The sequence below is a fragment of the Marmota monax genome, unplaced genomic scaffold (genome assembly GCF_021218885.2).
Source record: "Marmota monax isolate L192 unplaced genomic scaffold, Marmota_monax_Labrador192_F-V1.1 WCK01_AAM20220418_F8-fsc00136, whole genome shotgun sequence".
Taxonomy (NCBI): domain Eukaryota; kingdom Metazoa; phylum Chordata; class Mammalia; order Rodentia; family Sciuridae; genus Marmota; species Marmota monax.
The window spans coordinates 4,589,252-4,616,036 of record NW_026693905.1 but is presented as its reverse complement, the minus strand read 5'-3'; the positions used below and the strand labels follow the sequence as shown (position 1 = coordinate 4,616,036).

At 36.9% G+C, this 26,785-nt stretch overlaps 1 protein-coding gene across 30 annotated transcripts in view; it reads left to right on the top strand.

The window, feature by feature from the left end:
- Positions 1-26,785, top strand: part of Map2 (microtubule associated protein 2) — a 291,958-nt gene that overhangs the window by 235,467 nt on the left and 29,706 nt on the right. For 9 of the 30 annotated variants that reach the window (XM_058585200.1, XM_058585196.1, XM_058585197.1 and 6 more), the window contains 7 exons: positions 4,521-4,634; positions 6,513-6,590; positions 16,563-16,808; positions 18,547-22,272; positions 22,486-22,692; positions 22,868-23,002; positions 25,718-25,779. In XM_058585200.1, the coding sequence (XP_058441183.1) occupies positions 4,521-4,634; positions 6,513-6,590; positions 16,563-16,808; positions 18,547-22,272; positions 22,486-22,692; positions 22,868-23,002; positions 25,718-25,779 (4,568 nt within the window). The remainder of the gene's footprint in view (positions 1-4,520; positions 4,635-6,512; positions 6,591-16,562; positions 16,809-18,546; positions 22,273-22,485; positions 22,693-22,867; positions 23,003-25,717; positions 25,780-26,785) is intronic. The other 21 variants (XM_058585219.1, XM_058585221.1, XM_058585220.1 and 18 more) reach the window with 11 other exon arrangements.

The window sequence follows — 26,785 nt, the reverse complement described above, 5'->3', positions numbered from 1 at the left end:
ACAGCAAAGGATTTATTGGGGGTCCAGCATGCTGGGGCTCAGAGCTCACTTGAATAGAGCAGAGAGAGAGCCCCAGGAACAGCTTAAGCAGAACTTATATACTTTCCTTGGAGAGGGCAGGGACTTCACATACAGCATAGCCAATCATTGCACGGTTTCTGGGAGGGGTTGTTTTCGTAGAGCAACCAGATGATCAGGGGAGATTTCAACATACATTTAGTGGGCATTTCTGGGAGTTGTTTTCAACTTCTACATGAGTTTCAGTTTCCAGGAAAACAGAACTTAATTCTTACATTCTTAACCTTTTCAAAGCATTGTTATATTTACACTTACGAAGATCATTGTTTCCTACCAATTACATATAATTAATAATTCCCCAACTTATGTTTAATATCATCATCTTTAATCTTTTGACAACTAGATTCTATTCATAAATTTACATATATTTTTAGAAGGAAAGAAAACAGAAAGAAGAAAGGAGAAAATAATCAATGAAAAATGAAAATGTGTTCTAATCTCTTACCTACAAGAGGATTTTTCCTGTTGTGCATTGTCCTTAGGAGTTGACAGGGTGACCATGGCTTTTAGAGTACCATCTAGAAGACAGTCCCAAACTGGAACATGACGGCAGCAATCTCAAACAGATGGTAACCTAGGGAAGTGGGTATGAGGTCAGAAAATAAAAAGCAAAGATAATATTTGCTTCCTTCATAGATTTGTCTTGGCAAACATAGTTCCCTTGGCCATCAACATAGCTATCAACATCAACAATAGTGGATTTAACAGTATTACCAGAGGGTCATAATAACAATACCTAGTAGGGCTGGACCCTTAGTGCTCTTCACCATTCTTTCTTGAAAGTAGAAATATTAGGTTAAGAAGTTCAGAAGAATGTGTAACTAGAGAAAAATAAAAATATCTTAGTGAGAACTATCCAGAAGTCTTCCTTTTATATGATCTCCTTGATGTGCCAGGTGTATTATATGGTTATGTAACTAAACCTCCAGACAACCTGTGAGACAAGTACTATTATCCACATTTTATGAGTGAACCAATAAATCTGAGTAAATTTTGGGGGGTGAAATAACTAAAAAGTAGCCATGCTAGAATTCATTCCATATTTTTCTGAATTAAAGTCCATAAAATTTCCTCTGCTTTACCCTAAAAAGACAGTTATCACATAAATAATTAAAGAGATGATGAATGGTGGGAAGGTAGGTGGGTGTTTGGATGGATGGACACTATATATAATGAAGATTTTTTTTTTTTTTTCGTACTGGGATTGAACCCAGGAGCACTTAATCCTCAGGCCTTTTAAAAATTTTATTTAGAGACAGGGTCTTGCTGAGTTGCTTAGAGCTTCATTAAGTTGCTGAGGTTGGCTTTGAACTCTCCATCCTCCCGTCTCAGCCTCCGGGCTGCTGGGATTACAGGAGTTCATCACCAAAATCTATCTATCTATCTGTTTATTATTTTGTGTGTGTGTGTTGCTGGGGATTGAACCCAGCTCCTTGTGTATCCAAGGTAAGCACTTAACCACTGAGCTACATTCCCAGCCCACATTTTCCATTTTTATTGGTCTGATTTTGTGTGACTAGCTTTTGTTTTGTAAATTTATCCTTAATCTTTCCTAAACTTATCCAAACCCTCAGTGAATTTGCTCCTTTCCCAAGAGTCAGCTATAAGGATGAAGTTCACTCAGGAGATGAGCTGATTAGGCCTCTTGAGAAACAGCCATCTTTTGTTCTTTAGGGACAACTGCCTCTGCGGCACTGTTGACAGCCTTTGCTAAGAGAAATATTGCAAGTTGCCTGGACCAATTGAAATTCCCAGAACAATCCTATGCTGTTTTCTTAAATTCACTGGGACATTTAGATTTAAAAATTATTATTTGAAGATGTCAATAAAGCCAGTATAAAGTTGGTGCCCACAGAGTCTGTTAGATTTTTTTTTTAAATGGCATTGCGTAAACTCTGTTAGTTTCTTTTAAAGAAAAAAAATTAATCAGTTCTTCCAAGATTGGGTTAAATTATTTTTTCACATTTTGCTTTAATATGAAGTAAAGTAAAATTAACTAATTCATAAGCTCTTATTCAACTGTGAAACTCAAGCACATTTTTTAATTAGTATTCTCAGATAAAAATAAAAAAATACAAATTTCCTACAACTTCCCATCTAAAATAATTCTTTTTTCTGAAACTAAATTTTTTTCTCACCATTTAGATGTGATGCTGGTAGGTAAAGTACATTTTGTTTAGGTTGGATGGTTCTATACTGACTGCAGACAAGTAAACAATTCAATTCTCCTTTCACTTGTCTCTATGTAGACTATCTTAAAAGCCCATTTATACAGTGCCCAAGGATGTTATTTGGTCTATGAATATGTTCTTTATGTATTATGCTCACCTCTGTTATTTTTTATTATCTCTCAACCTTTAAAATAATTCTCAGTGTCAAAACTGTATTCTAAATATAATATCAGACAAAAAGACTGAAATAATGTAGCATTGCTCAGTTCTAACTTGGTTATATAAACCAATAGATATTTGCACTATGTTTATTGGATTATCTTCCCAACCTAAAAAATAAGTAAGCAAGTATCCAGGACCCCAATTTAAGAAATACCATTCTAAATACATGAAATCCTTAAACAGGAATAGAGTAAGTAGAATAATTTGAGTGTTTTTATGTTATAATTATTAACTTGTGCAAAGATCATGAATAAAACTTTTCATGTAGGTTTTTCTTATTTAAAAAAAATGTGTTAAGCATTCAGTCTGGGTAAAGCTCCATGAGAGAAGCTTTAAGAATCGCAAATTCTCAACCTCTCCTTGAGAGGCTGAGGCAGAAGAATTGCAAGTTTGAGGCCAACCTCAGCAATTTTGTGAAACTCTCCCTCCAAAAAAAAAAAAAAAAACTGGGGATGTAGGGCATGGTAGTTCAGTGGTAGAGTGCCCCTGGGTTCAATCAAAGAAAGAAAGGGAAGGAAGGAAGGGAGGGAGAGAGGGAAGGAGGAAACCTAAGGTTGGAATAAGTGCCAGCAGGAAGATACTGGGATGATGCAGAGGACACAGGGTTCCTGTAGCTCTGTGTTTTCTGCTGAGTTTGCTCCACCTCTAACAATTCTAAAAACCCACAGTAATTCCTTTTGTAATATTATTAATTTAGAAATCTAAAGCTGTTTTTTAAATGAATTTAATCTTCAGTTAGCCTTTTTTATATGTTCTTTCCCACTGAAAACATCACTTCATTGGAGCCTGTCCTCTCTCGCAGTCTTCATAGAAACCTTGCCCAGCAGCCTGGCCTCAGGACAACACACAGCCCTTGCTCCTCCTCCACTGCCCGCCTCACACAACAGCATAGCAGTCAGACTTCTTTACCATGCTTTGGTGACTGTTAAATGCTATTAATTTGCTGGAAATAACTGCAAAAACTTCTGTTCAAACACTAAAACTGAACACAAAAAAAAGGAATAAAAGTAATAAAATATTTACCTTCTCAATTCTTGCTTCATCCAGTTTCCTCATCTGTAAAATGGGAGCAATAATAGCAAATAATTCATTAAAATGAAAAGAGCAAACACCTTTGCAGAGTGTTTGGCACATAGTGATTGCTATAATATATATATTTTTAAATATCACTTCTGTTACTGTTACTGCTAGGCACTGCAGATAAAAATGTTTACCTCCGGTGCATCTCTAAAGAAATATGCATAGTGAAATGGCTAGTAAAAAAATTCAGAGAATTAAACATATAAAGGAAAATTTATATGTTTAACTCTCTGATTTTTTTAAAATATTACTTCTGTTACTATTTGTAAATGAAACTGTTGTGTTTATGAGTTTCTATCAGATGAACTCAGAGATCTTTAAAGCATCTGCTACCTAGAAAATAGTATTTACTTAGAAACAGACTTTCCACTATATCATTTCTGTGTATTTCATTTAAATATTATATTTTCAGTTTCTCATAATTTATCTTGTTTGCATTGGACATTTTAATCACAAATACATATTTTGAGACATATTCATCAGGTTTTACATCATGATATTTTTGCAAAAGAGCACAGAAATTGATTTTAGTGATATTTTCTAGAATAGTGTAAGAATTGTAAGAATACTATAAAACATATTTTGAGTTATATCCAAAATAGATCCCCTTGTCTCTCTTTGGGTTTATTTTATTAGGTACAAAGAGATTAAATTGTTTTTGTTTATGTAAATGTTTTAAAATTAAATTGGCATATGAGTTAAGTAATTATTTCTCTTTAGTTCTGTGTTCATTTTGCTTAGCTCCCAGATGCCAACTTCTTTTCTTAATCTTCTTGTTTGGTGTGTGTGTGTGTGTGTGTGTGTGTGTATGTGTCTGTGTGTGTAATGCAAAAATCATATTATACTTTTTGGGAGAGAAGACAGCAAAGATAAGATTTTTAATCCACTCTGCTGTTTGATTACTTTTCCTCTCTGCTACCTGTTTGGACTTCTCCTTATGATATTTCCTTTTGTTACTGCTTATTACAGAGGAGGTGTCTGCAAGAATAGTTCAAGTAGTCACCGCCGAGGCTGTAGCAGTCCTGAAAGGCGAGCAAGAGAAAGAAGCTCAGCATAAAGATCAGCCTGCACCTCTGCCTTTAGGTAAATGAGAAGAGCCTCAAGCCAGGGGCTGGGTCTTCCTGCCCTAACACAGCAAAAAAATCCTCGTGTTCCCTAGATAGGTTATTTCCTTTACATCATCCTTACCCGTGACTTCCATCCAGCCCCTCCATAGAGATGCACTGGGACCTATTTGCACCCTCCTCAACAGGTTAATTGTGGTATTTTGGTAATTTCTAGAGTGATAAGCTTGTAATTTGATGTTCCCCTAAGTGGCCTACAATTTTTTATTTCCTAGACCATTAGAAGATTGCATAACACTCCATGCATAGGAAATATGTATAAAAACTTAAATTGGAGATGATTGTTTTCCTTTATGGGTTTCAGTGAGTGATTATATTATAGTCTTGTTTTGGTCTCTCTGAACTGGCTACAAAAATCTTCAGTCAAAGCGTCAATGGAATCAATATTGACTTTGCATCAGATAAGAAAAGTACTGACTGTTTGGCTTCTTTCAGGACACCAAGGTAGCACTGCCCTCTCCCTTGGCCACAAATCAAATGGCCTCCAGTGCCAGACAGGTAAAGCAGTGCTTCCTTGCTGAGAAAGACACTCAGCCAAAGCCTTCCTGTCCCCAGTAAGATGAGAGACAGAGACAGGTATGTGTCCATGACAAGATGTAAGGAAGGACACTTTTAGGCTCGACATCCCTGTTTCACAAGTACATACACCTGATCTATAAAAAGCCATGGTTTTTAAGGACTAAAATTAGCACATATCCATTTTCCTATATTATAATCTAATGTATCCTTAATATTTTATTTTTAATGCATGTTCTATCACCTATTGAAAAGTAAGCAATAAAAATAATTTGTTTTACCAGAATAATAATTTAGAATATATATTCAGTATTTTTTAATACCGAGTATTTTTGTTATGAAGGACTGTTTTTCTCTTAAAACAGAGAGAAAAAAATATTTAAAACACTACTCTTCAATCTATTGTTCATTTCTATTCTTTGAAATGAAAGATAACCCAGTTTGTTAAAAATATGCAATCTTAAAATATGCCATGCAAACCCACAGGGTCAAGGGACTGAAAGTCATCTGTCATCCCAAAAGCTGCCTCTACCAACTGCTTTATGAAACGGCAATTCTATAATATTAAAATGGCTTTAGCTACTGGCCTTAAGTGAGAAATATTTTCTTTTGAAATTTCTTACCTTTGTAGAAGTGTCATGAAGGAGGTAAGTGTCCTAAGAACCAAATCATAAGGATGACTGTGAGTGAATGACATCCTGCAGAACCTTTCTGTGCTTCACAAGCAGGGCCAAGTCCAGAAGGCCACGCCCCCACTAGGGCATGGTTTCTCCCAACAGATCCTGGCTATGACATCTTCATTTTGTTTTCTGAGAAAGCATAGAAAAGATGGGTTTTGGCTTTAGACTCAGTGGGCAAAAGGCTATTTAATGATGTCAGCTAGTATGATCATGAATGATCAAGGTAACATTTGTTTCCAGATCAAAAAGCTGAACAAGAGAGCATTTGAATATGTTTTCAGTTGGACTCGCCTAATCCAAACTAAAAGGCCTGCCTCTTTGTGTTTTTATATGGCATATAGGGTCAGAATGAAATATATTATTAATTGAATAAGTAGACACAAAGGAAGGAGATTAATGATACAATTTTAGCATTAATTTTTTAAGTCATTTTTATGGAGAAAATGAAGTGACTTTTTTGAAAAATATGAAATGTTTATCTTTTTAATTTGTCAAAAATATATGAATCAGGTAATAGGCCTAAGAATAAGTCAAACAGATTACTATTGAGTCTCCCCTTGCAGATGGAAGAAATACCTACACATCAACTGGCCTGATAAGATTAATTATTGTGTCTCATTTCTTCATTGTTTGGTCTATAGCAGCTGAAGAGACAGCTCATCTGCCCCCTTCTCCGCCCCCATCGCCAGCCTCAGAGCAGACAGTCACAGTGGAGGAAGGTAAGCCTTGACCTCACAGGGTCTGTCTTCTCAAAGAGGGTAAATACTGAACTTCACTGCAAAATACACAGGCTTCAGTGTTGGTTAACATATGACCCAGCTTTGGAGTTTGTCGCAATTAGTCAAAAAGGAACAAAATCCTGAAATATGCACATAAACCCTTATCTATATAAAATAAGAAGTCAAAGAATATGGTACATAAAAAAGTAAAAATCTCCTGGTAAAAGAAAAGAGAAATTTGTGTTTAATTTACTAGAATAAATATAGAGAACCAGTCTACTTCATATAAAGTGTTTTAATGGAGAAGACAAAATCCCATCTTGTAAGGGATTGAACAAAAATTAAAATAAATATAATTGCCATTATAGTGGGAATCACACTTCCTATGGACATGTCAGGAACTGTCTGCTTTGCTCACCATGTTACCAAGACCTCTCCCAGCACCTGACCCATAGCACACTTTCAATAATGAATAAATGAAGAACTTCATGAATAGGTCTGACACTGACAGCAGGGAACTAGAAGCTGAGACCACGGCTCCTTTCCTGCTGAGACCTGTTATTGTCCATGAATATATTTAGGCACATCAGCTTTTTCAGTTGTCATTGATAAAACAGAGAGATGGCTTTAAAGAAGATCCATTCAAAATCTGAAATTAAAGTCACTTACCTAAATTATATTGAAACCACAATCAATCAAGCCTTAGCTTTCTTCTGCCTTCTGTAACTCTCAAAATGATATACAAGTTAATGGTTCTAAGTCAGAGAAACAATAATAGCTTGTTTTTAAGTTTTCATATACTAAAACCAGAGTTTTAAAACTCTTCCATTTTATTTATTTATTTTTTCTCTTTTTTTTCTTTTTTTGTCACATCAGAGACCAATTTACTGTTTTAAAAACTGAATAACATTAGGCTGAGACAGGAGGATCTTGACTTTAAAGCCAGCTTCAGCAAAAGTGAGGCACTAAGCAATTCAGTGAGACCCTGTTTCTAAATAAAATACAAAAAAATAGGGCTGGGATGTGTCTCAGTGGTCAAGTGCCCCTGAATTCAGTTCCCAGTATCAAAACCCAAAAAACAGCAACAACAGAAAACTGAATAACATTGATCACAGAAGACTTTTTATAATTTATAATCAGTTTCTTTAAAATATTCTTTGAATAACTAACATAAATATCTAAATTTCTGACCTACATATGTTAACTCCAATATGATTTTTTTGTCACAGATTTATTAACCTAAACTTTTTATTTTTTTTCTTTTTTGATACCAGGGATTGAACCCAGGAGTAGTTTACCACTGAGCTATATGCCTTTTTTATTTTTTATTTGGAACAGAGTCTCAGTAAGTTGCTGTGGCTGTCCTCACACTTGTAACATCCTGCCTCAATCTCCAGAGTCGCTGGGATTACAGTGTTGCCATTGCACTTAGCAACCAACCCTTTTATAGCAAGATTTTTCTTTCTTAAATTAAGGACTTTTATTTTTTTTTTTCTAAATTTAATGCCCCAAATATTGTTAAACAAAATTATTCTAAGGGGATAAAAAAAGAACATTTAGAGATAGTAATCATTGCATAACAGCCACTGATTATTAGTTAATTTCCTTAAAATGTGATTAACTTTTAAATTTATGGATTTGAAAGATTCTTTGGGGCCTATGTTTATCCACTCATCTGGCACATATCTGTTGAGCATCTACAATTTTTTTAGGAACTCTGCAAATTCTGGGTCTGTGTTAGTGAGCAAAACAGGCATGATCCCTGCTTTTAAGGAGCACATTGTCTAGTGGAGAACAGAAATCCAGTAAATAAGCTTACGAATAATTTACTATTGAATTAGCACCAGGAAAGAATAAAACCAGGGAACTTTAAGATAGAACACCAAGGAAAACCTTATTTTATTGGATGGTGTAGGGATGATTAAGAATCAGAGCCCAGAATCATGAGGATATGCTGGCCAAGCATAGATGGATAAAAGAGGAATTTGGGCACAGGAACCAGGATGCACAAGAGCACTCAGGAGGGTAAGAATGTGCAGTGTTCTAGGAAGAGGGCCCATGGCTAACAGGTAGTGAGAAAGGGGCAGAGGAGTGGAAGAAAGAGAGTAAGCAGAGGCCTGTGGGGTCAGGGGCCTGGACTTCACTCCCAATGCAGTGGACAACCTTACATGACAGTGTACTCTCTCAGGTCATTGAAAATGCTTCTGAGCCACTGAAAGCTATTCAAGTGCCAATCCTCTTAACCCAGAAAGGGATATGATGTTGATAGAACTGGTGTACTCCAAAGTCTGCTTGAGATCAAAGTTATTGACTTTTTTTTCCTCTCTGGGAATTAGAGTAGAAAAACAAGTAGGGTCCTGCCATCCATCTGGGAAACCACCCAGCCTTTCTGGAAGATAGCATCATGGACATAATATAAATATGAATAACTGAATATAGAATCACTTTCATGTTTTGGTTACTTAGAAGTCAGCTTTCCAGAATAACACTTCCTTCACATTGCAGAACATCTTCCTCAGAGGGTTTCAATAATATCCAGGGACAGCGCCAACTTACTTCTCCTTGAAAGTTATTCAAAGATATTTTCAAACCTAACTTGTGTTTTTAAATTTTTTTTAAAGCATTAAGTTATATGATGGTTTAATGATTTGTTTTCAAATGGATAACTATTTTGAGTAATATGAAAAAAATTTTTACCAATTCTACTTTATTAATTTAAAAATCAGATAATATTCTCATTTTAAATTTGTGAAAGATATAGTCTAGATGATCAAAATACTGCCTCTTTTATTTTAAATGACACATTACATACAGTAAATATTAGGGGTTCTTTTTTTGTTTATTTGTTTAGTTTTGTCAAAAAATAAGTTAGTGACAAGACACAAAAAGACAGGATTGAACCATTTGATTTTTCAATCCAGTCAGTTTATAATGATGCAGCACTGTTTCCATTAGTGTCCTGCTAACAGCAGGTATGTTGGAAAGGGAGTGAGTGGGCTTCTTCACTCTGTCCAGGGGTTATTTTCCCTCTTTTATGTACCCTCAAAGCAACTTTAAGGTTACAATGAGTGTCATAGTCCAATCCTTTTACACAAGCAGAAGAGAGCTCTTGGGCTAAATTAATTCAGTGATACTGAGGATACACTAACTTTTTATTAATTATCAAACATTTTTAAAACTGTTCTTTCCCAAAGGGGAAATATGAAAGCTTCCACTGAAAATAATTTAAGATGTTAATTACCATCATTTATAAATACTCATTTATTATAATTAATATAGTTTTAATAATTCCCAGACTATATCTTATTCTGCAAATCATTTTAATGGGATTTTGAAGAAAAAATTCAACAAGTAGCACACTTAGAAAGGAAACCATGGTACAGTTATCCAATACTAGTTATAATGCTTTCAAATTAACCTCCTTTTTATTTTTGGCCTAAACCTAACACTTGTCATTTGGACTGAACTGTCAGAACTTGGAAGTTTATGCAAGTACAGTGGGATCCTTTGAAAACAAACTAGGAATCCTTCTGCCCTCTTGGGTTTGCTCCAGGGTTGTAGGGCAGTGTTCTCCTGTTGTCACAGATGTGGTGACATCATAATTGGTAATCTGAAAGCTGTTTCCCTCCATATCATGCTGAGGCAGCAGAAACAGTCAGCAAGGTGAGGAGTCCCCATTCAAAAGCTGACAGGATGGAAAGAGCTTAGGGATGGTAGAGAACCATGTGAGTGGAGCCAGCTGTCTCTAGCCCTGCGCTGTGGGGCAGAAGCAGTGATGCACAACAAGCAAAGATCAAACTCACTGATGCCCTGTGAGCTGTAGTCCTTGCAAAAGTAACTTCTCATTTGTATAAAAGGGAGCTAACAAACCAAGGCTTGGTTTAGAGTGTCAAACCTTACTTTAACCCCAAATAAATTTCCAGATGCTTTTAAAAACAATTGAACAAAAGCAAACTAGGGGAAGTTTATTCCGCCATTGAAAGTAGGTAACCTTCATTTTTGAAGGTTATAATTATCTAAAAGGACTACGTAAAAGAGAAGGGCACATCAAGTCACCCTGTTCTTTTATATGTCACATTATTAAATGAAACAATATTTTGTTGCAAAAAACAGATGACCCAAAGCATGTCTGCCTATAGAAAAAGGATGAATGTATTCAATTGTTACCTTAAAGAGCAAAACTAACTGTTATGAAGTGAGTTTATTTTTCAACTTCAACTTTGGTGTGTCAAATAAAGGGAAGGAGCAAAATTACTTGGAAACATGACTAAGTACATTGAAGACATGGATGCTAACATGTATGGAGTCAAATACTGTGCTTGGCACTTCCACAAATATCTTCACATTTAATCCTCCCAGAGACCCACAGAGACATTCTGTTCATTTCCATTTTTTGCCAAGAATGTAGTGGCTTATCTATGGATAAAAGGCTTATCCATAATTCAGATCTAAATCTTAATTCTGCAACCCACATTTTCACTATATCACTAAATCTGGCTCTTGTCAAGTTTCCTGTTCTGAGACTATGGAAGTAAATTCTCTTCAAACGGAGTTCTTAGTTACAAACCACTCCCAAATATTCCATTTATTTATAATTATTATGTACCTTACCCACATTGGGTGTGATCCTAAAGTACCTGCAATGCTCAGCTCTGTAACAAATGAGAATCTAAAATCTTCTTCATTCTCATTGGAACCTCGTGAGAGGTTGGGATTTAGCTACCCCTCTAGGCATAGCTTTCCTGGCTTACCTCTGGAGCTTGTATTATAGATGAACTCACTCACAGGTCCTAAAGACAGTCAAAGTACATAGAGTACATAGTTCCAAGAGAGTACTGCCAGATTCTCCTTTTGAAGTTGTCTTGGCTAAAGGCCATACAAATACGACAGAGAAGACTTTTTCCACTGGAACCCTTAAAGTTTCTGTTGTTCTGATTAGAGTAAAGGTCTTCAGAATAGAAAATACTGCTTCTTTGAGAGGTTACAGATCTCAAGCAAGGCTCTGATCTGTTTTTACATTCTGGCACTTAGGAAAAGAGCAATAGCAACAAGAAAGAGGAGGTTGGAATCTTCCAAAGGTTGAAGCATCTGAATGAGTATTGCATCTGTCTACCAACTCTCTGCTCTACTTTCCAGCAAATAAATATTGAAAAGCAGAGAGAAATAGAGAAAAATATCCTATTTTCACTTATTGACAATCCATGTGATCTTTTCAACATATTAGAAATTTTAGGAGCTACTTGCTCCAAAATGAGGAGTGGGGAGTTATAGTCTCAGGGTCTTGCTAGGGAAAATATGAATGGCTGGGATGTGTGATAAGCCGAGGGCTATGATTCAGTCAGTGTGGTAGGCTAGATCTTAGGCAATTATCAGCTCAGTTGAGAAGTCGTGCTGAGTTGAACTAAGAATATCAAACATTATTTTAGGATTCTGCTGTCCCGTGATATAATAAGTTTTGTGGCTGAGAAAGTTCTGAGCATCCATCCAGAAACAACTCCTATGGAACAATAAGCAAATAATGTGCTTAAAAGATTAAAAGTATTCTTTCCACAGTGTTATTTTAGTCTCCTTACGATTTCAGACTTATTTTATTTCCAGTTGCCAGCACTTGATTGCTGAAAATAAGTTACCATCCTAAAAATACAATGCATTTGCAAATTAATGCTCTAACTCTGCCTGCTTAAATTCTGATTGAAGTAAAAACAACATAGCTAGGTAAGATAGACTTTATTCTTATTATTGAGAGTTATGAAATTTTAAAATAATTTCTAGATATAAGTAAATAATGATTAGCAAACTTGGTAACCTGCCAGATAAGCTTGAGATGTGATTTCTGCACCATATCAGAACCCAAATGGTGTTTATTCTCATGGTCCTTAAAGCTCACTGAATTATATGAGAGTTAAGATGCTAAGCTGACTGATCTATAATTGTGAATTTAGGGAAAATATTTAAATAATGCAAATTTCCAAGCCAAGCACAGGAAAAGGCAGAAATAAAAACGGTTCATTAGCATTTCAGTAAGAAATATGCAATAAGAGATATGAAACAGGCACATCCAAGGCCAGTGGTACAAATAAAGCTGCATGGAATACAGTCTTGATGAATTTGAAGCCAACTGTAGGAATTTTCAACTCATTGTGTCTGTATTAAGCTTATAAAGTAGAAGCAAAACATGAGAAAACACATTTGTGACATTGGGGAGACTCTTAAAACAATATACTGTACTTCTCCCACCAGGCAGTTGAGAACCAGTGTTTAAAATGATGCTCCTGGGATACTATCAGCCTTAGCATCCGACAGAAATCCGTGTTGACTGCTTCCTCCTTATCAAGGCAGGGAAGAAGAATAAAGCTTCATAGGTTTTTCTTAACAGAATTAAAATTCAAAAATACTTTCTGGTTGAAATAATTCTGAACTAAATTAACCACAATGCCAACTGTTTGTACATCCTAGATAAAGTTGTGTTTCAAACAGGGACTGTTTCTCCCCATAGTCATACCTGCATGAGAGCCTAACAACTGTTTTTCTTTTTTGACTTATAAATATATTGATAGAAGAATAAGAATGAATCTTCCTGAAGAAATTTTCTCCAATGAATGCATTTGTTGTATAATGTTTTGTTTCTATTCCAATGTTTATTTGGTTATTCTCACTTGTTTGAGAGGAATGTACAGATAATTTCTACTTTGCAGAAGGGGTATCAATGCTTTTGATTCACCTAGATCAATGGCAGAATTGCTTAGAGGACAGTTTAAATTCAGCAGCCACTGAAGCATGCAACAGTCTTCCTTAGCCATCCTCCATCAGCTTGGTTTTGCTAACCGCCCTCCATTCGCTGTGCTGCTTCCCTGACCCTTTGTGTCCTTGTGGACGTGTTTGTCTCGTCCGTCTGATCTTGTGTCTGTCTTGTCCAGTTCTCCCTGCAGTTTCTTCCTGTGTGTCTGTTTGTAGATGAAGGGGCTGAGGATCAAGTGGGTCCTCTACACAGGTTCCCCAGCCAGGAACCTGCCACCAGCGGGGAGAGGCGTAGACTTCTAGCGCCCTCCATCTCGGTGTCTGTGCCTGATGATGACCCTTACAATTCCGATGAGGAGTACTATGAGCATCCTTTGTTCAGCTCAGAATGGACTACCTCTAGTGTGCTCCCCAGTGTCACAGCGCAGAGTGCAGAGGCCCATTTAGGCCAGGAGAAAGGTGAACCAAGCATGGTCCCCTTTTGCTCCTCCTCCCCTGCCTGCAGCTTGGACCATGCATATCATGTTCAGTGTGTCCTCATGTGGAGGTGGGCGGGGCAGGAGTCTGTTTTTTCCAGATGAAAGTGAAGTCCCTATATCAATATAAATTGTCTCCATCCAAAAAATTGCCTCAAAATTTACAAAAAAAGAAGCCTTACTTAAACTTTGTTTGAGAGGCATGTACAGGTAATTTCTACTTTGCAGCAGGGGTATCATGCTTTCTATTGACTTGGATCAAGGGCAAAATTGCTTAAAGGATAGTTTAAATTCAGTAACTACTAAACTTCATTGGCATTTCCTTTTTTAATATCATTACTTCTGAGATGCAGACAGACAGACAATAAAGAGCCCCCCACCCAAAAAAAAGAATTCAAATGTTCAAAGTATGACTCCTTTCTTCTTCCTTGCAAATACGTCAATTGGGAAAGAATGTATCCTTTACCCAAACCAAAGAAATTGACCCCAAATATTGTTGTTTTTTTTTGTTTGTTTGTTTGTTTGTTTGTTTGTCCTTACTAGAACTGGATTTAAATAGAATTAGCCTGCTTTTTAGCACTATGTTAATACAATTACTCTTTAAAAGAGAGAGATTGAAGAATCTGTTTAGAGCTGAATAAATGTTATGGAATGAATTTATTTCCTACTTTAAGTCATCTGCAGAAACTACATAGGCTTTCCTAGGTAACTAAATTGTGGCTCAGTAAAGCTGGGCTAAAATGAAAGAAATGATTCAAAGCTTTTGTCCTTCCAGCCTAATAAAGCTGGGAGACCCTTGTGTATAATTGGCTGTGTGAGGATAAAATAACTGGATGGTGGCTGCATTTTGTCTCCTTCTAAGTAGTAGTCTGGTAAAGAAAGTACAGCTAAAAATAGTTTTGCTCAGGTGAAGAAGTTTTTTTCAAATGTGAAAATAACTTGCTTAGATGAAGTTATTGGGATAGTTAATGGGACAATATTTAACATCAGGGCAGGTAGTTCTAAGGCAATGAGGGATGAGCTCACAAGTACATTCATGAAAATGTGTTTCTTCAAGGGTCATTTTGAAAACAAAGTACTCCAATGGCTCAGACACGCTGATAAAGAGGTGGAACCCACAGTGAGTTCGAGACTAAGCTCATCTAACAGTGTAAACTTAAAACAAGAAAAATATGGGGATTTTTGAATGAGGAATTGGTACAGTGGAAACAAGCATAATTTATACAAAATGAGAAAATGGAATGCTAAATAGTGACATGGATTTGAAAACTTTTTAATTAACCCGATTAGACTTCAGCTAATAAGGTACCATTAATAAAGCAGCTATATTAAAACCCTTTTAGCTGTAATCAAAATCTATGCATTATGAAAGTCTCCTTAGAAATGTTAGAATTGGAATTTTTCCAGTATTACTTATAAAATTAAGTTATAAAAATGGATGTGTCTGAGTACTAAATGTGAAGGGATAGATGAACTAGTTGTCCTCAATCCCCAGGTTGCTAATATTTCTTTAAAAAGAAAAATTTTTTCCTTTCCATCTGTAGTCTTTCCTGCAGGGGCATTTAAACAATGTACAGTCATTTCATGGAAATTTCATAAGAATCTTCCATTTGCAGAACTGTAAAACAGCTTAGATATTTTCCTGTAATTCCTTATGGGTTAAAGTAAAACTTATCTTTTTTTTATTGGCATTTGAAGTGTAGATGAAAAAGAAATTAACATAATCATCTATAACCTCCATTAAGTTTATTTTTTACATTTTAAGGCTGATGTTTTTCTGTGGAGTATACATTTTTGGGGGGTTATATTTTGGCAATTTGGTTACTACTCCGTTATCTTTTCTTGTCAATTTTGTTTTGAATTATAGAAATAAGGTTTTATTACTAATATGTACATTTTTCTTCTTAGTGTCAATGAAAGCTACACATGAACTACATTATTGATATTTCCAGGTGTTAAACAATATAACACTTGTGTACCAGAGAAAGACTTTTATAAGTAATATGATGTAAATTTTATCTTGACTTTGTCTTTCAAAATTCTTTGCTTCCTGAAATTTTTCATTTTCTCAGGCACTGTATAATTCAGTGAGGATAACATAATAGTAATATATTAATATTAATATAGAAAACTTAATAGTCTTTTATGATGGAAAAATGAAATATATTTTAAATAGTTTTGATGGACTTTTTGATGAACCTGTTAAGATAATTGGTTGGCTATTAGAAGGCCTTTGTTTCTCTTTCCCAAGACTCCGTAAGCAAAGCCTGCACATTTTAAACAAACCAATCAGGATGTAGGGGCTTCCTGCATTGGAGAAAACCGCATATGTTTAACAAATTTAAAGGCTTTTCTTCAGTACATCAATACATCTGTCTTTTCATAACCATCTGTTACCTGGCAGCACCATCTCTTATTTCCAGCAAGCTTTCCACATGCGTGCAACTTAACCGTCATTGCCACTAAAGGGTAATCAATCAACAAAACGCTTTCAGCTCTCAAATTTTAAAATAAATAGCCTTTTAATGAGACTTTAAAAGGCATCACCATTAGCAGTTGATACATCATAATTTCCCAATGAGTTCATAAAGTGTATTGCATTCGACTCTCAATTTGCTCATCCAAATGGCAAAAGAAAACCTCCCTGAAGTTCCTGGGAAGGTCATCCCAGTGGAGCTGAAAGTGTCCTTAAACAGTATTTCTGTCCTTTCATGTGTTGTTCTGTGGTCATGATGTCAACATTTTTTTCATCTCCAAGAAGAAGAAACACTAGAGGGTCCCATGCCTGAGGAAGAGAAACCTGCTGCTCTTCCTGGGAAAGTGTGTGGGGCTGCTAAGTCCTCAGACCAACCCCAGGGCCTCAGTGAGGGCCAAGTGGAGTCTAGTGCGGAGGCCCAGATAGTTCCCGAAGAGAGTGCCCTGACAGGGGCTCTGCATGAGGAAAGTGTAAAAGAGGCCAAGGAGGTGTCTCCAGAAGTAAAAACCCCTTCCTCTGCCCAGGAAGGTGTGTTTTCCCGGAATTTGCATGTGTTTGGTTGCAAGTGATCTCGCCAGCGCTTACCAACCTGATGCCTTTCCAACGCTATTTGCTGTTTCATCGCTGGGTCTTTTCATGATCTCCAGACCGCTGTTGCAGGCTTCATGAGCAGAGTGTGGCTTGCACAGGTGCTGTGTGGCCGCACGGTTCTCCCCTGCTGCCGCAGATTCCTGGTTGTCCTTTGCCATGATACAATACGCTTTGCCGCAGGCTGATGATGCTGTGTGAGCTTTTGAGTTACCCTCCCTCCTCATCTCAAGTGTTTGCCAGTCACATTGCTAATACATGTATATTTTTGTTTTTTTATTTTTGGGACAGCAATTCATATGCTTTTCTTTCAAATCGTAAAGTTGGGTTTTGGCACATAGAGGCTTAACGACAGAATCGCTTTTGTTTGCAACCGCAAAGTGCTATATATTTTTTGTGCTTCAACGAATACTGGTTTGGTTTCCTTAAGAGCTCCTACTGATGCTTTCCATGTTATTTTCTCTCCATGACAGTCAGCCCCTTTGATCACCCCCATCCTTCTTGAGTTTTCATCCATATAACATTTATTACAAGTTCACACAATTTTCTATTATTACATCAAGACACACAAGTATATAAAGTAATGATCAATAAATACACTTTCTCTTCAAGAGATGATTGAATTTTATGATTTTTCCCCTAATCTTTTCCAGATAACTACATTTAGCTCTAGTGATCACAGAAAAATGCCTTTGTTCTTAAAACACAATGGGATTTGAAGGCTTTTGGATTGACAATAAATAAATAAATAAATAAAAATAAGAATGTGTCATTCATCTTCTGTGAAAATAACCACTAAAGTCGATACTGGTCAATGCTTGACCATTGATCATGTCCCAGGAAATGATGTCCTGACCATAGGGAGAAAGATATTTTAATAGTTGATTCTATTGAAAAAAATTTTTTTACTCATCTGACTTCCCAATGTTGGTATAATTTAGATTTTCTTATATCTACCATATAGACTAAGTAATGATCAAGAATTAAAAATTATGAATGTGGCAGAAACTGGCTTATCAATTTTTAAGACATGTCATACAAATTGACAGCAAATATTTGGTTATATTGCTTAAATTGAACCCCAGATGATTTCTAAATGTTATACCAGGAACTTTTTAATGCCCCCCAAATCAGTCCTGGCATTTGTTGATCAAGTTATCTGAAACTATTAATATACATATCATTAGGATTACTTGACCTTCTGCCTAAGGACTGCCAATTTACTTTCCAATGAGGAAACCTAAGAAAAATTTCTCTAGAAATCAATCCTTATCCATATTTAGTTCTTCATATATATCCTTTTGTACACTAACAATAGCTACTTACTCAAAATGCAGTAATCTGTAACTTTTATCTATGGAAGGCACACAAATTTTCTATTATAGGGCACATGGCATAATGTCTAAGAGACACCAGACAAGAGTGAGTAGGCTGAACTAAACCCTTCTTATAATTCCTGTGTGCATCACTTACAACAGAAGTTCATTTTAGTTATAGTACACACAGATCTCAGTCCTGACATCTTCATGTTGACTTTTGAACAGGTAGCATGCTTGCATGGTCTCTAGTTTTTTCCTTTTGCCCTACCATTCATTTGCCATTTCAGAATATAATTTTAAGCTTACTGCCTGAAAGCCCTTGCCTATTATGTGCTTAAAAATCAACCCGATTACTTCAGATTTACTTACAGCCTCGAAGATGGAGTTTCCCGATCAACAGGCATTGACTCCCTCTACAGCTGAACCTTCAGACCAAAAGGAAAAGGAGTCAAAGACACAAAGTAAGCCTGGTGAAGACCTTAAACATGCTGCCTTAGTTCCTCAGCCGGAGACAACTGAAATTTCCTCTGAGATAAAGGACATGCAAAGAACAGAAGGAGATGAGGTACCTCCTGCTCTGTTTGGGCACCCTCTTGGTGACAGCCTCGAAGACATAAAACAGAAGACAGAACCAAGCCTAGTAGTGCCCGGCATTGGCCTCTCTGCAGAGCCTCCAGCTCCAAAAGAGCAAAAAGACTGGTTCATTGAAATGCCAATGGAAACAAAAAAGGATGAGTGGGGTTTAGCTGCTCCAATATCTCCTGGCCCTCTGACACCCATGAGAGAGAAAGATGTACTCGAAGATATCCCAAGATGGGAGGGGAAGCAGTTTGATTCTCCCATGCCAAGTCCTTTCCAAGCAGGAAGTTTCACTCTTCCTGTAGATGTCATGAAGAATGAAATAGTAACAGAAGCAACACCCTTTGCCCCTGTCCTCTTACAACCAGATGACAAAAAGTCTCTACAAGAAACCAGTGGCCCAGCTACTGCCAAAGATAGTTCTGATGTTGAAGAGCCACAAAAAGATAAACCTGACAAAATGGCAGAAACACCAGCCTCAGAAGCAATCCCCTCCTCACCCAGAGATGCTCACTTTCCAGTTGTGGAAGAATCTGTCATAGAGAAAATTTTCGGGGAAGAGGGGGAGGGCATAAAACAAGAGAAAAAGGAGACTTTCACCACCTTTGGACAGGAACCTACACTTTTTGAAAAGGAACCTCAGCCAAAGCATGAAGATAAAACTATCGTTTCTGACAAAGAGGCTGCACCAAAAGAGATTGAACCCTTAAAATCAAGAGATGAAGAAACAGGTGTAACTCAGACCTCCACAGAGTACACTTTCTCAAAAGAAGAACAGAAAGACCAGGAGCATACCATAAGTGTGCTGAAAGACGACTCCTTCCCTGCAGTTACCGATTCCACCATGACCTCTAAGACCTTGGAAAAAGTCATGCCAGAACCAGCTGCACTGAGTGAGAAGAGTGCAGCCCAGGAACTTTTTGAAGAGAAAGTTGCTGACAAAGACCATAAGATTGAAGGAGTCGAGGCTGCGACATCAGCTGAGGTTGGCATGCCATTTTATGAAGATAAGTCAGGAATGTCCAAGTACTTTGAAACCTCTGCCTTGAAAGAGGAAGCGACAAAAAGCATTCAGCTGGGTAGCGATTATTACGAACTAAGTGACACAAGAGAAAGTGCCCGTGAGTCTATTGATACAGTGTCTCCCAAGCATCAAAATGGTGACAAGGAATTTCAAGCAGAAAAAGAATCCCAGCCCAGTGCTCCAGCACAAGAAGCCGGGTACAGCACTCTTGCCCAGAGTTATCCGCCCGAAGTACCTGAAGAACCCAGTTCTCCCCAAGAAAGAATGTTCACTATTGATCCAAAAGTATATGGAGAGAAACGGGACCTCCACAGCAAGAATAAGGATGATCTGACTCTTAGTAGAAGTTTAGGACTTGGTGGTAGGTCTGCAATAGAACAAAGAAGCATGTCGATCAACTTGCCGATGTCTTGCCTGGATTCCATAGCACTTGGATTTAACTTTGGTCGGGGTCATGATCTTTCTCCTCTGGCTTCTGATATTCTGACCAACACAAGCGGAAGCATGGATGAAGGAGATGATTATCTTCCAGCTACCACACCTGCAATGGAGAAAGCCCCTTCCTTCCCAATAGAAAGCAAAGATGAAGAAGAAAAAATACAAGATGAGAAAACTACTGGAGAGGAAACTACTCAAGTTGAGACCACCTGTGAGTCCCCTTTCCTAGCCAAAGATTATTACAAAAATGGTACTGTCATGGCCCCTGACCTACCTGAAATGCTAGATCTGGCAGGCACAAGGTCAAGATTAGCTTCTGTGAGTGCAGATGCTGAGGTGGCCAGGAGGAAATCAGTTCCATCTGAGACTGTGGTGGAGGAGAGCAGTACTGGCTTGCCATCCGTAACTGATGAAAACCATGTCGTTGTGAAAACAGACAGTCAGCTCGAAGACCTGGGCTACTGTGTGTTCAACAAATACACAGTCCCACTCCCATCACCTGTCCAAGACAGTGAGAATTTGTCAGGAGAGAGCGGTTCTTTTTATGAAGGAACTGATGATAAAGTTCGAAGAGATTTGGCCACAGACCTTTCATTGATCGAAGTAAAACTGGCAGCTGCCGGAAGAGTCAAAGATGAGTTCAGTGCTGAGAAGGAAGCATCCCCTCCTACCTCTGGTGACAAGGCAGGACTGGGTCGAGAGTTTGATCAGGAGAGGAAAGCTAATGATAAGCTGGATACAGTATTAGAAAAGGGTGAAGAACATGCCGATTTAAAAGAACATGCAAAGGAGACAGAAGAGGCTGGTGGTAAAGTGGAGACATTTGGATTAGGGCTAACCCATGAACAAGCTTCTGCCCAAGAACTGCCAATATCAAAAGAGGTATCATCAGAGAAAGAGGAGAAAGGTCTTAGTACAGTGCCAGAGGTAGCTGAGGTAGAATCATCCAAAAAGGCTGAACAAGGACCTGAATTCACTGCGAAGAAAGCTGACCAGGGCCAATTCGATATTAAAGTCAGTGACTTTGGACAAATGGCTTCAGGGCTGAATGTTGATGATGGAAAGACCACAGAACTTCAATTGGAGGCTGCACAGGAGCTGGTGCCTTCATCCAAAGTGCCACAAGAGGCAGATGCATTCCTGGGTATTGAGGCTGGCCATGTGAAAGAAGTTGCCAAAGTTAATGAAACAGAAGTCAAAGAGAAGGTGGCCAAGCCTGACTTGGTGCACCAGGAAGCTGTAGACAAAGAGGAATCCTATGAATCTAGCGGGGAGCATGAAAGCCTTACCATGGAGTCCTTGAAACCCGATGAGGGCAAAAAGGAAACATCTCCAGAATCATCTCTAATTCAAGATGAAGTCGCCATCAAATTGTCAGTGGAAATACCCTGCCCCCCTGCTGTCTCAGAGGCTGACTTAGCCACAGAGGAGAAAGCTGAGGTCCAGATGGAATTTATTCAGCTGCCAAAGGAGGACAGCAAAGAGACCCCTGATATATCAGTCACGCCCTCCGATGTTGCCGAACCCCTGCTTGAAGCCGCTGTTGTGTCTGAACCAGCAGAGGCTGAGGAAGAAGAAATAGAAGCCCGGGGCGAATATGATAAGCTGCTCTTCCGCTCAGACACCCTCCAGATCACCGACCTGGGCATCCCAGGTGTCAGGGAGGAATTTGTAGAGACCTGCCCAGGTGAACATAAAGGAGTGATTGAGTCCGTGGTGACCATCGAGGATGATTTCATCACCGTAGTGCAAACCACAACTGATGAAGGAGAGTCAGGGTCCCACAGTGTGCGTTTTGCAGCCCTAGAACAGCACGAGGTGGAAAGGAGACCATCCCCTCGTGATGAAGAGGAGCTGGAAATAGAAGTGGCAGCAGAAGCCCAGGCAGAACCTAAGGATGGCTCCCCAGAGGCTCCAGCTTCCCCAGAGAGAGAAGAAATCGGACTTTCAGAGTATAAGACAGAAACCTACGACGATTACAAAGACGAGACCACCATCGATGACTCCATTATGGATGCTGACAGCCTCTGGGTGGATACTCAAGGTGTGCTTTTGGTCTTTTTGTTTCATTTTGCTTTAATTTTCTAACCCCAAATTAAACTCAATAACCTATTGGGATTTTTTTTCCTACTTTAAACATTTTAAGTATCTCTTTATCTCTTTATTTGCATTTTGTTAAATATGCAAAGGATCTTGTACATTTGTTACTAATTTTCTCGCTGTTGTTGTTGTTGTCATGATTTGCTTTGATCCGCAGATGATGATAGAAGCATCATGACAGAACAGTTAGAAACTATTCCTAAAGAGGAGAAAGCTGAAAAGGAAGCTCGGAGACCATCTCTCGAGAAACATAGAAAAGAAAAGCCTTTTAAAACTGGGAGAGGCAGAATTTCCACTCCTGAAAGAAAAATAGCTAAAAAGGAACCTAGCACAGTCTCCCGGGATGAAGTGAGAAGGAAAAAAGGTTCATTTAACAATCACTTCTTTAAAATTGTGTTTGAAGTATTTCATTATTACTCTTTTATAGAAGAAACTGCCTAACAGTGGTAATCGATGATTGATGAAATTTTCGTTTGGTTTCATTCCAAATGTTAATTTTTTTTCCTGATGGTATGCTTTCTGTGTTTTCTTATTCATAGCAGTTTATAAGAAGGCTGAACTTGCTAAAAAAACAGAAGTTCAGGCCCACTCTCCCTCCAGGAAATTCATTTTAAAACCTGCTATCAAATATACTAGACCAACTCATCTCTCCTGTGTTAAGCGGAAAACGACAGGTGACTGTTCAATTCTGCAATGTGGCTGGCAAACATAGACATGTATTTTTTTTTTTAATCTCATTACTGTAGCAGCTTCTTCATTTTGTTTTTCTTCCAAGAATCTCAGTAGTCATGAACGATTTTGCTATTAAGTGTCTTGTATCATTATTCTTTTTTTTTTCCCTCCCTGCAGAAGAGGTCATGACCATCTGTTTCTTTGTCATGCTCAGACATAACAGTGCGTGATTGTATCTTGGCATTGTGCTCTAGTGTCACGTTCTGGGGATTCCTATTTTCATTCTGTGTGTTTGGTTAGACGATGGCGATGAATTTAACCGTGGTATGCATTCTCATTATTTTGCTTATTTATCTCCCTCATGCTTAAGTCCATATATATTTGTCCTATTTTCTACATTGTTACTGCCAAATCTGTTACTGATGTTGATGAATTTACTGAAAACCACCAAGAATATGCAGTGATTTAGACACTGAAAACAAAAAGCAAATCTGGGATAGATGTGTGGTGTGCAAAGTTATTTTGCTTTAAATGGAAAAAAAAGAAAAAAAATTAAATCATCTGGCAATCCTGTAAGATTCATATCCAAAATTAGCAAGCCTTTCAATCTACTGTACTATATGTTGACATTTTGTCATTGGGATTTTCTTAAATGTATTTATCCAAAATGCACCTCCCCCCTTAAGAGGAACTTAAGTTCGAAATAAACTTAAGTTTATTTTCATTTTGCTTCCTATTTATTCTATTTCTTCTGCAAATATGCAAATTTACTAAGTTTTAAGAAGTGAAACATGTTAGAAATCATAACAAAACCCCATACAAATATCTATAATGCAAACTTTTTTCTCAATTTCAATGAAAAATATTTATTTTCTATGTATAATTATGCTAGGGTAATCTTGACAATAAAATAGTTTGCACAATCTCAGATTACTGGTTCAGAAAGAAGTGTTTTCCTTTTCATTATACATCATAAATGTCTCCGTATAAACCTTAAGATGTCTTGAAAGGTTAGGAGCAGCATTAGTATGTAAGAAAAAGAAAAGCAAGATAATTGATGGTTTTATGACAGCCACTAAAAATCCCAAGTGTTTTGTATTTGTATTCTCCACACAGGATTCTTACCGTGTTTTCTATTAAGAACAAGTGTCTAAGGCAGGATTTGAAAGTGGAAGACTTCTATATACACAAACCTTGATAGGCTTAGGATAAAGAATGCCTTTAAGTTAGGAATTCGAAATTGACATTAAATATCTACCTTACATCTTATTTAGTGCACTTTCTCAGGTTTTTAGCCTCATCAAACTTGGAATTTTTCTTCCAGTTAGACAAATACTTGGACAAGCAGAATCCTTTGATTTTGGCATTTTAAAAACCCTATATCTTATCTGTAAAGATTTAAGATGTCATCAGGATTGTGGAATTTCAGAGGAAATGAGAAATGTTTTCATAGTGTCTACATATCGTTGGTACTCAGTTTACCATGAAAATGAACTATCTTTTTAATTCATTTTTAAAGGAAATTTAAGATCTTTGGACTAATTAGAATATTTGCTTAGTCTTGTCAAATATAAAAATCTTCTGGCAGAAAGCATGTATCAAACATAAATGACTTTGATTTGAAGCAAACTATATAGACATGCCACAGTAATTTAAGATGCTATAGAAGCAATAGGGAGGCATCCTTTTTAATGTTGCTTTTTTTTTTAATCAGCTTTAGAATCTGTGAATAATCTTGCCAGCCAGGCCTACATACATAAAGCACATTGTAGGCAGTTATTATTTTGGTTTGAGAGCACCACATAGCTTAAGAAATCTTTTTGGGACTCACTCATTTGGAGAGCTTATGAGGATAAGCTCTTACTAATGAAAATTGAGGAAGTAAACACAAGCTTGAGTATTTTATTTTCTGAGCGTATCTTGCAAATGTGGATGGTTATCCAAAACACAAAGTGTTGTCTTAAATCATGAGATATTTAAGTCAGGTAAGTCATCAACAGAAAGTTTGCTTAAGAGATGGAGTTTAAAATTGAAACCAGAAGTGTAAAACACAGCAAGAGAAACAACAGTAACAGATGTGGTAATGATTTCATACAGGAAGTGCATGTGTAGAACATATTCTGTATTTTTACTAAACTTAAAATTCCTCTCATGTTTTCTGTTCTTCACAAGCTATTTTTCTTCCCTTCTTATGTGGTGTATTTTTATATCAAACAAGTATATGTCATTCATATTGTAAAATGAAGGGGTGCATAGGGAAAGGGGCTGGAATGACCATGACAGTTTAGAGGCAGTATTATTTTGGTATTAGAGCTTCACATAGCTTAAGCAACCTTATTGGCCAACCCTACAAGTCAAACATCTTTCTGTTCCTTAAACTCTGCAGCATTCACCTTGCTGTTTTGTAACTACTAGTCCCAAGAATATCCTCATGTAGTACCGATTCAAAGGTACTTTGTTAACCCATAAAAAAATGATCTATGCTTTGGTGCTAACCTGTGCTTTGGTAGACACTAGGATGTGTAAATTTAGCACACCCTCTAGTTGGAGACACTATTGTTATTCAGGTTTTTCCATTACTGAATCCTCAAAACACAACTTTGCTCTGCATTGGTCTGTTGACACAACAGAGTATCCAAAAGGTATGAAAAATGCATTTGTGTGATTTTTAGCCACTAAGTTTAGGTTTGTTTGTTTGTGTTTTTTCTTTTCAACAGCAGCCAGTGGTGAATCAGCTCAGGCTCCCAGTGTTTTCAAACAGGCGAAGGACAAGGTCTCTGTGAGTAACTTTAGTTTTTCCTTGTTCTTCATTTAAAGTTCCTTTGGTATTGGCTGTAGTGTCTTAATAATTTTAGATATTCTTTAGACTTAGACATTTACTTTTAAGTGCCATTTTATACTGTTTGCTCATCCAGAATGATCCTCAGGAGCATACAGGTAAGTATTAACGTCTTCCAGAATGATATGTGATAATAGTTAGTGAGGACACAGCTGGGCTGTCTCTTTATTAGTAAGATGAAAACATATAAAGCCACACAATGACTTGGCAGAAATGGGGAAGAACAATTCATTTACTTTTCATAGAATCAAATCAAACCATTCTAGTCAACAGTATTTTATAATATTTTCATTGCTTTTATTATGAAATAAGAAATAAGACCAAATGAAATAATATTGATGAGCAAAAAGAAGTACAAGTCAATTATAATTCCTTTACCTAAAGATATCTACAGTTCCCATTTTGATGTAATATCTTCAATTTTTCTGCACATTTATAGATTTAATAACAAAAAGAAAAATCTATTAATTTTTAAATTAATGAATAAAAATAAGTTCTTACATGCCTATAATTATTTTAATGACTATATAAATTGGATTTTATTTATTTACAATGATATCCTCAACCAATTTCTTATTATTGACATTCAAACTAATTTTTTATTGTTAGGCTTAAAATATTGCCATAGTGCCTTTTTAGCCAAGTTCATTTTCTTTGGATAATTTCCTACCAGTGAATGACTGTTTCAAGACAAATGTTGTATTTCAGTTTTTTCTTAATATTGCTAATGTTATAGTGTTTTTTACTTGCTAAATTATGGAGATAAATACATTATTGTTTTAATTTGGTTCTGTTTGTGATGTTTAATTTCTTCATGTGTTTTTTTTAAATCTTTTGTACTTTTTCTTGGAGAATTTTTGGATTTAGATTTTTAATCATATATTAAAAACCCAAACCAACATGAAATATTTTTGATCCTTTATGACTGGAAGGAAAAAAGATTAAA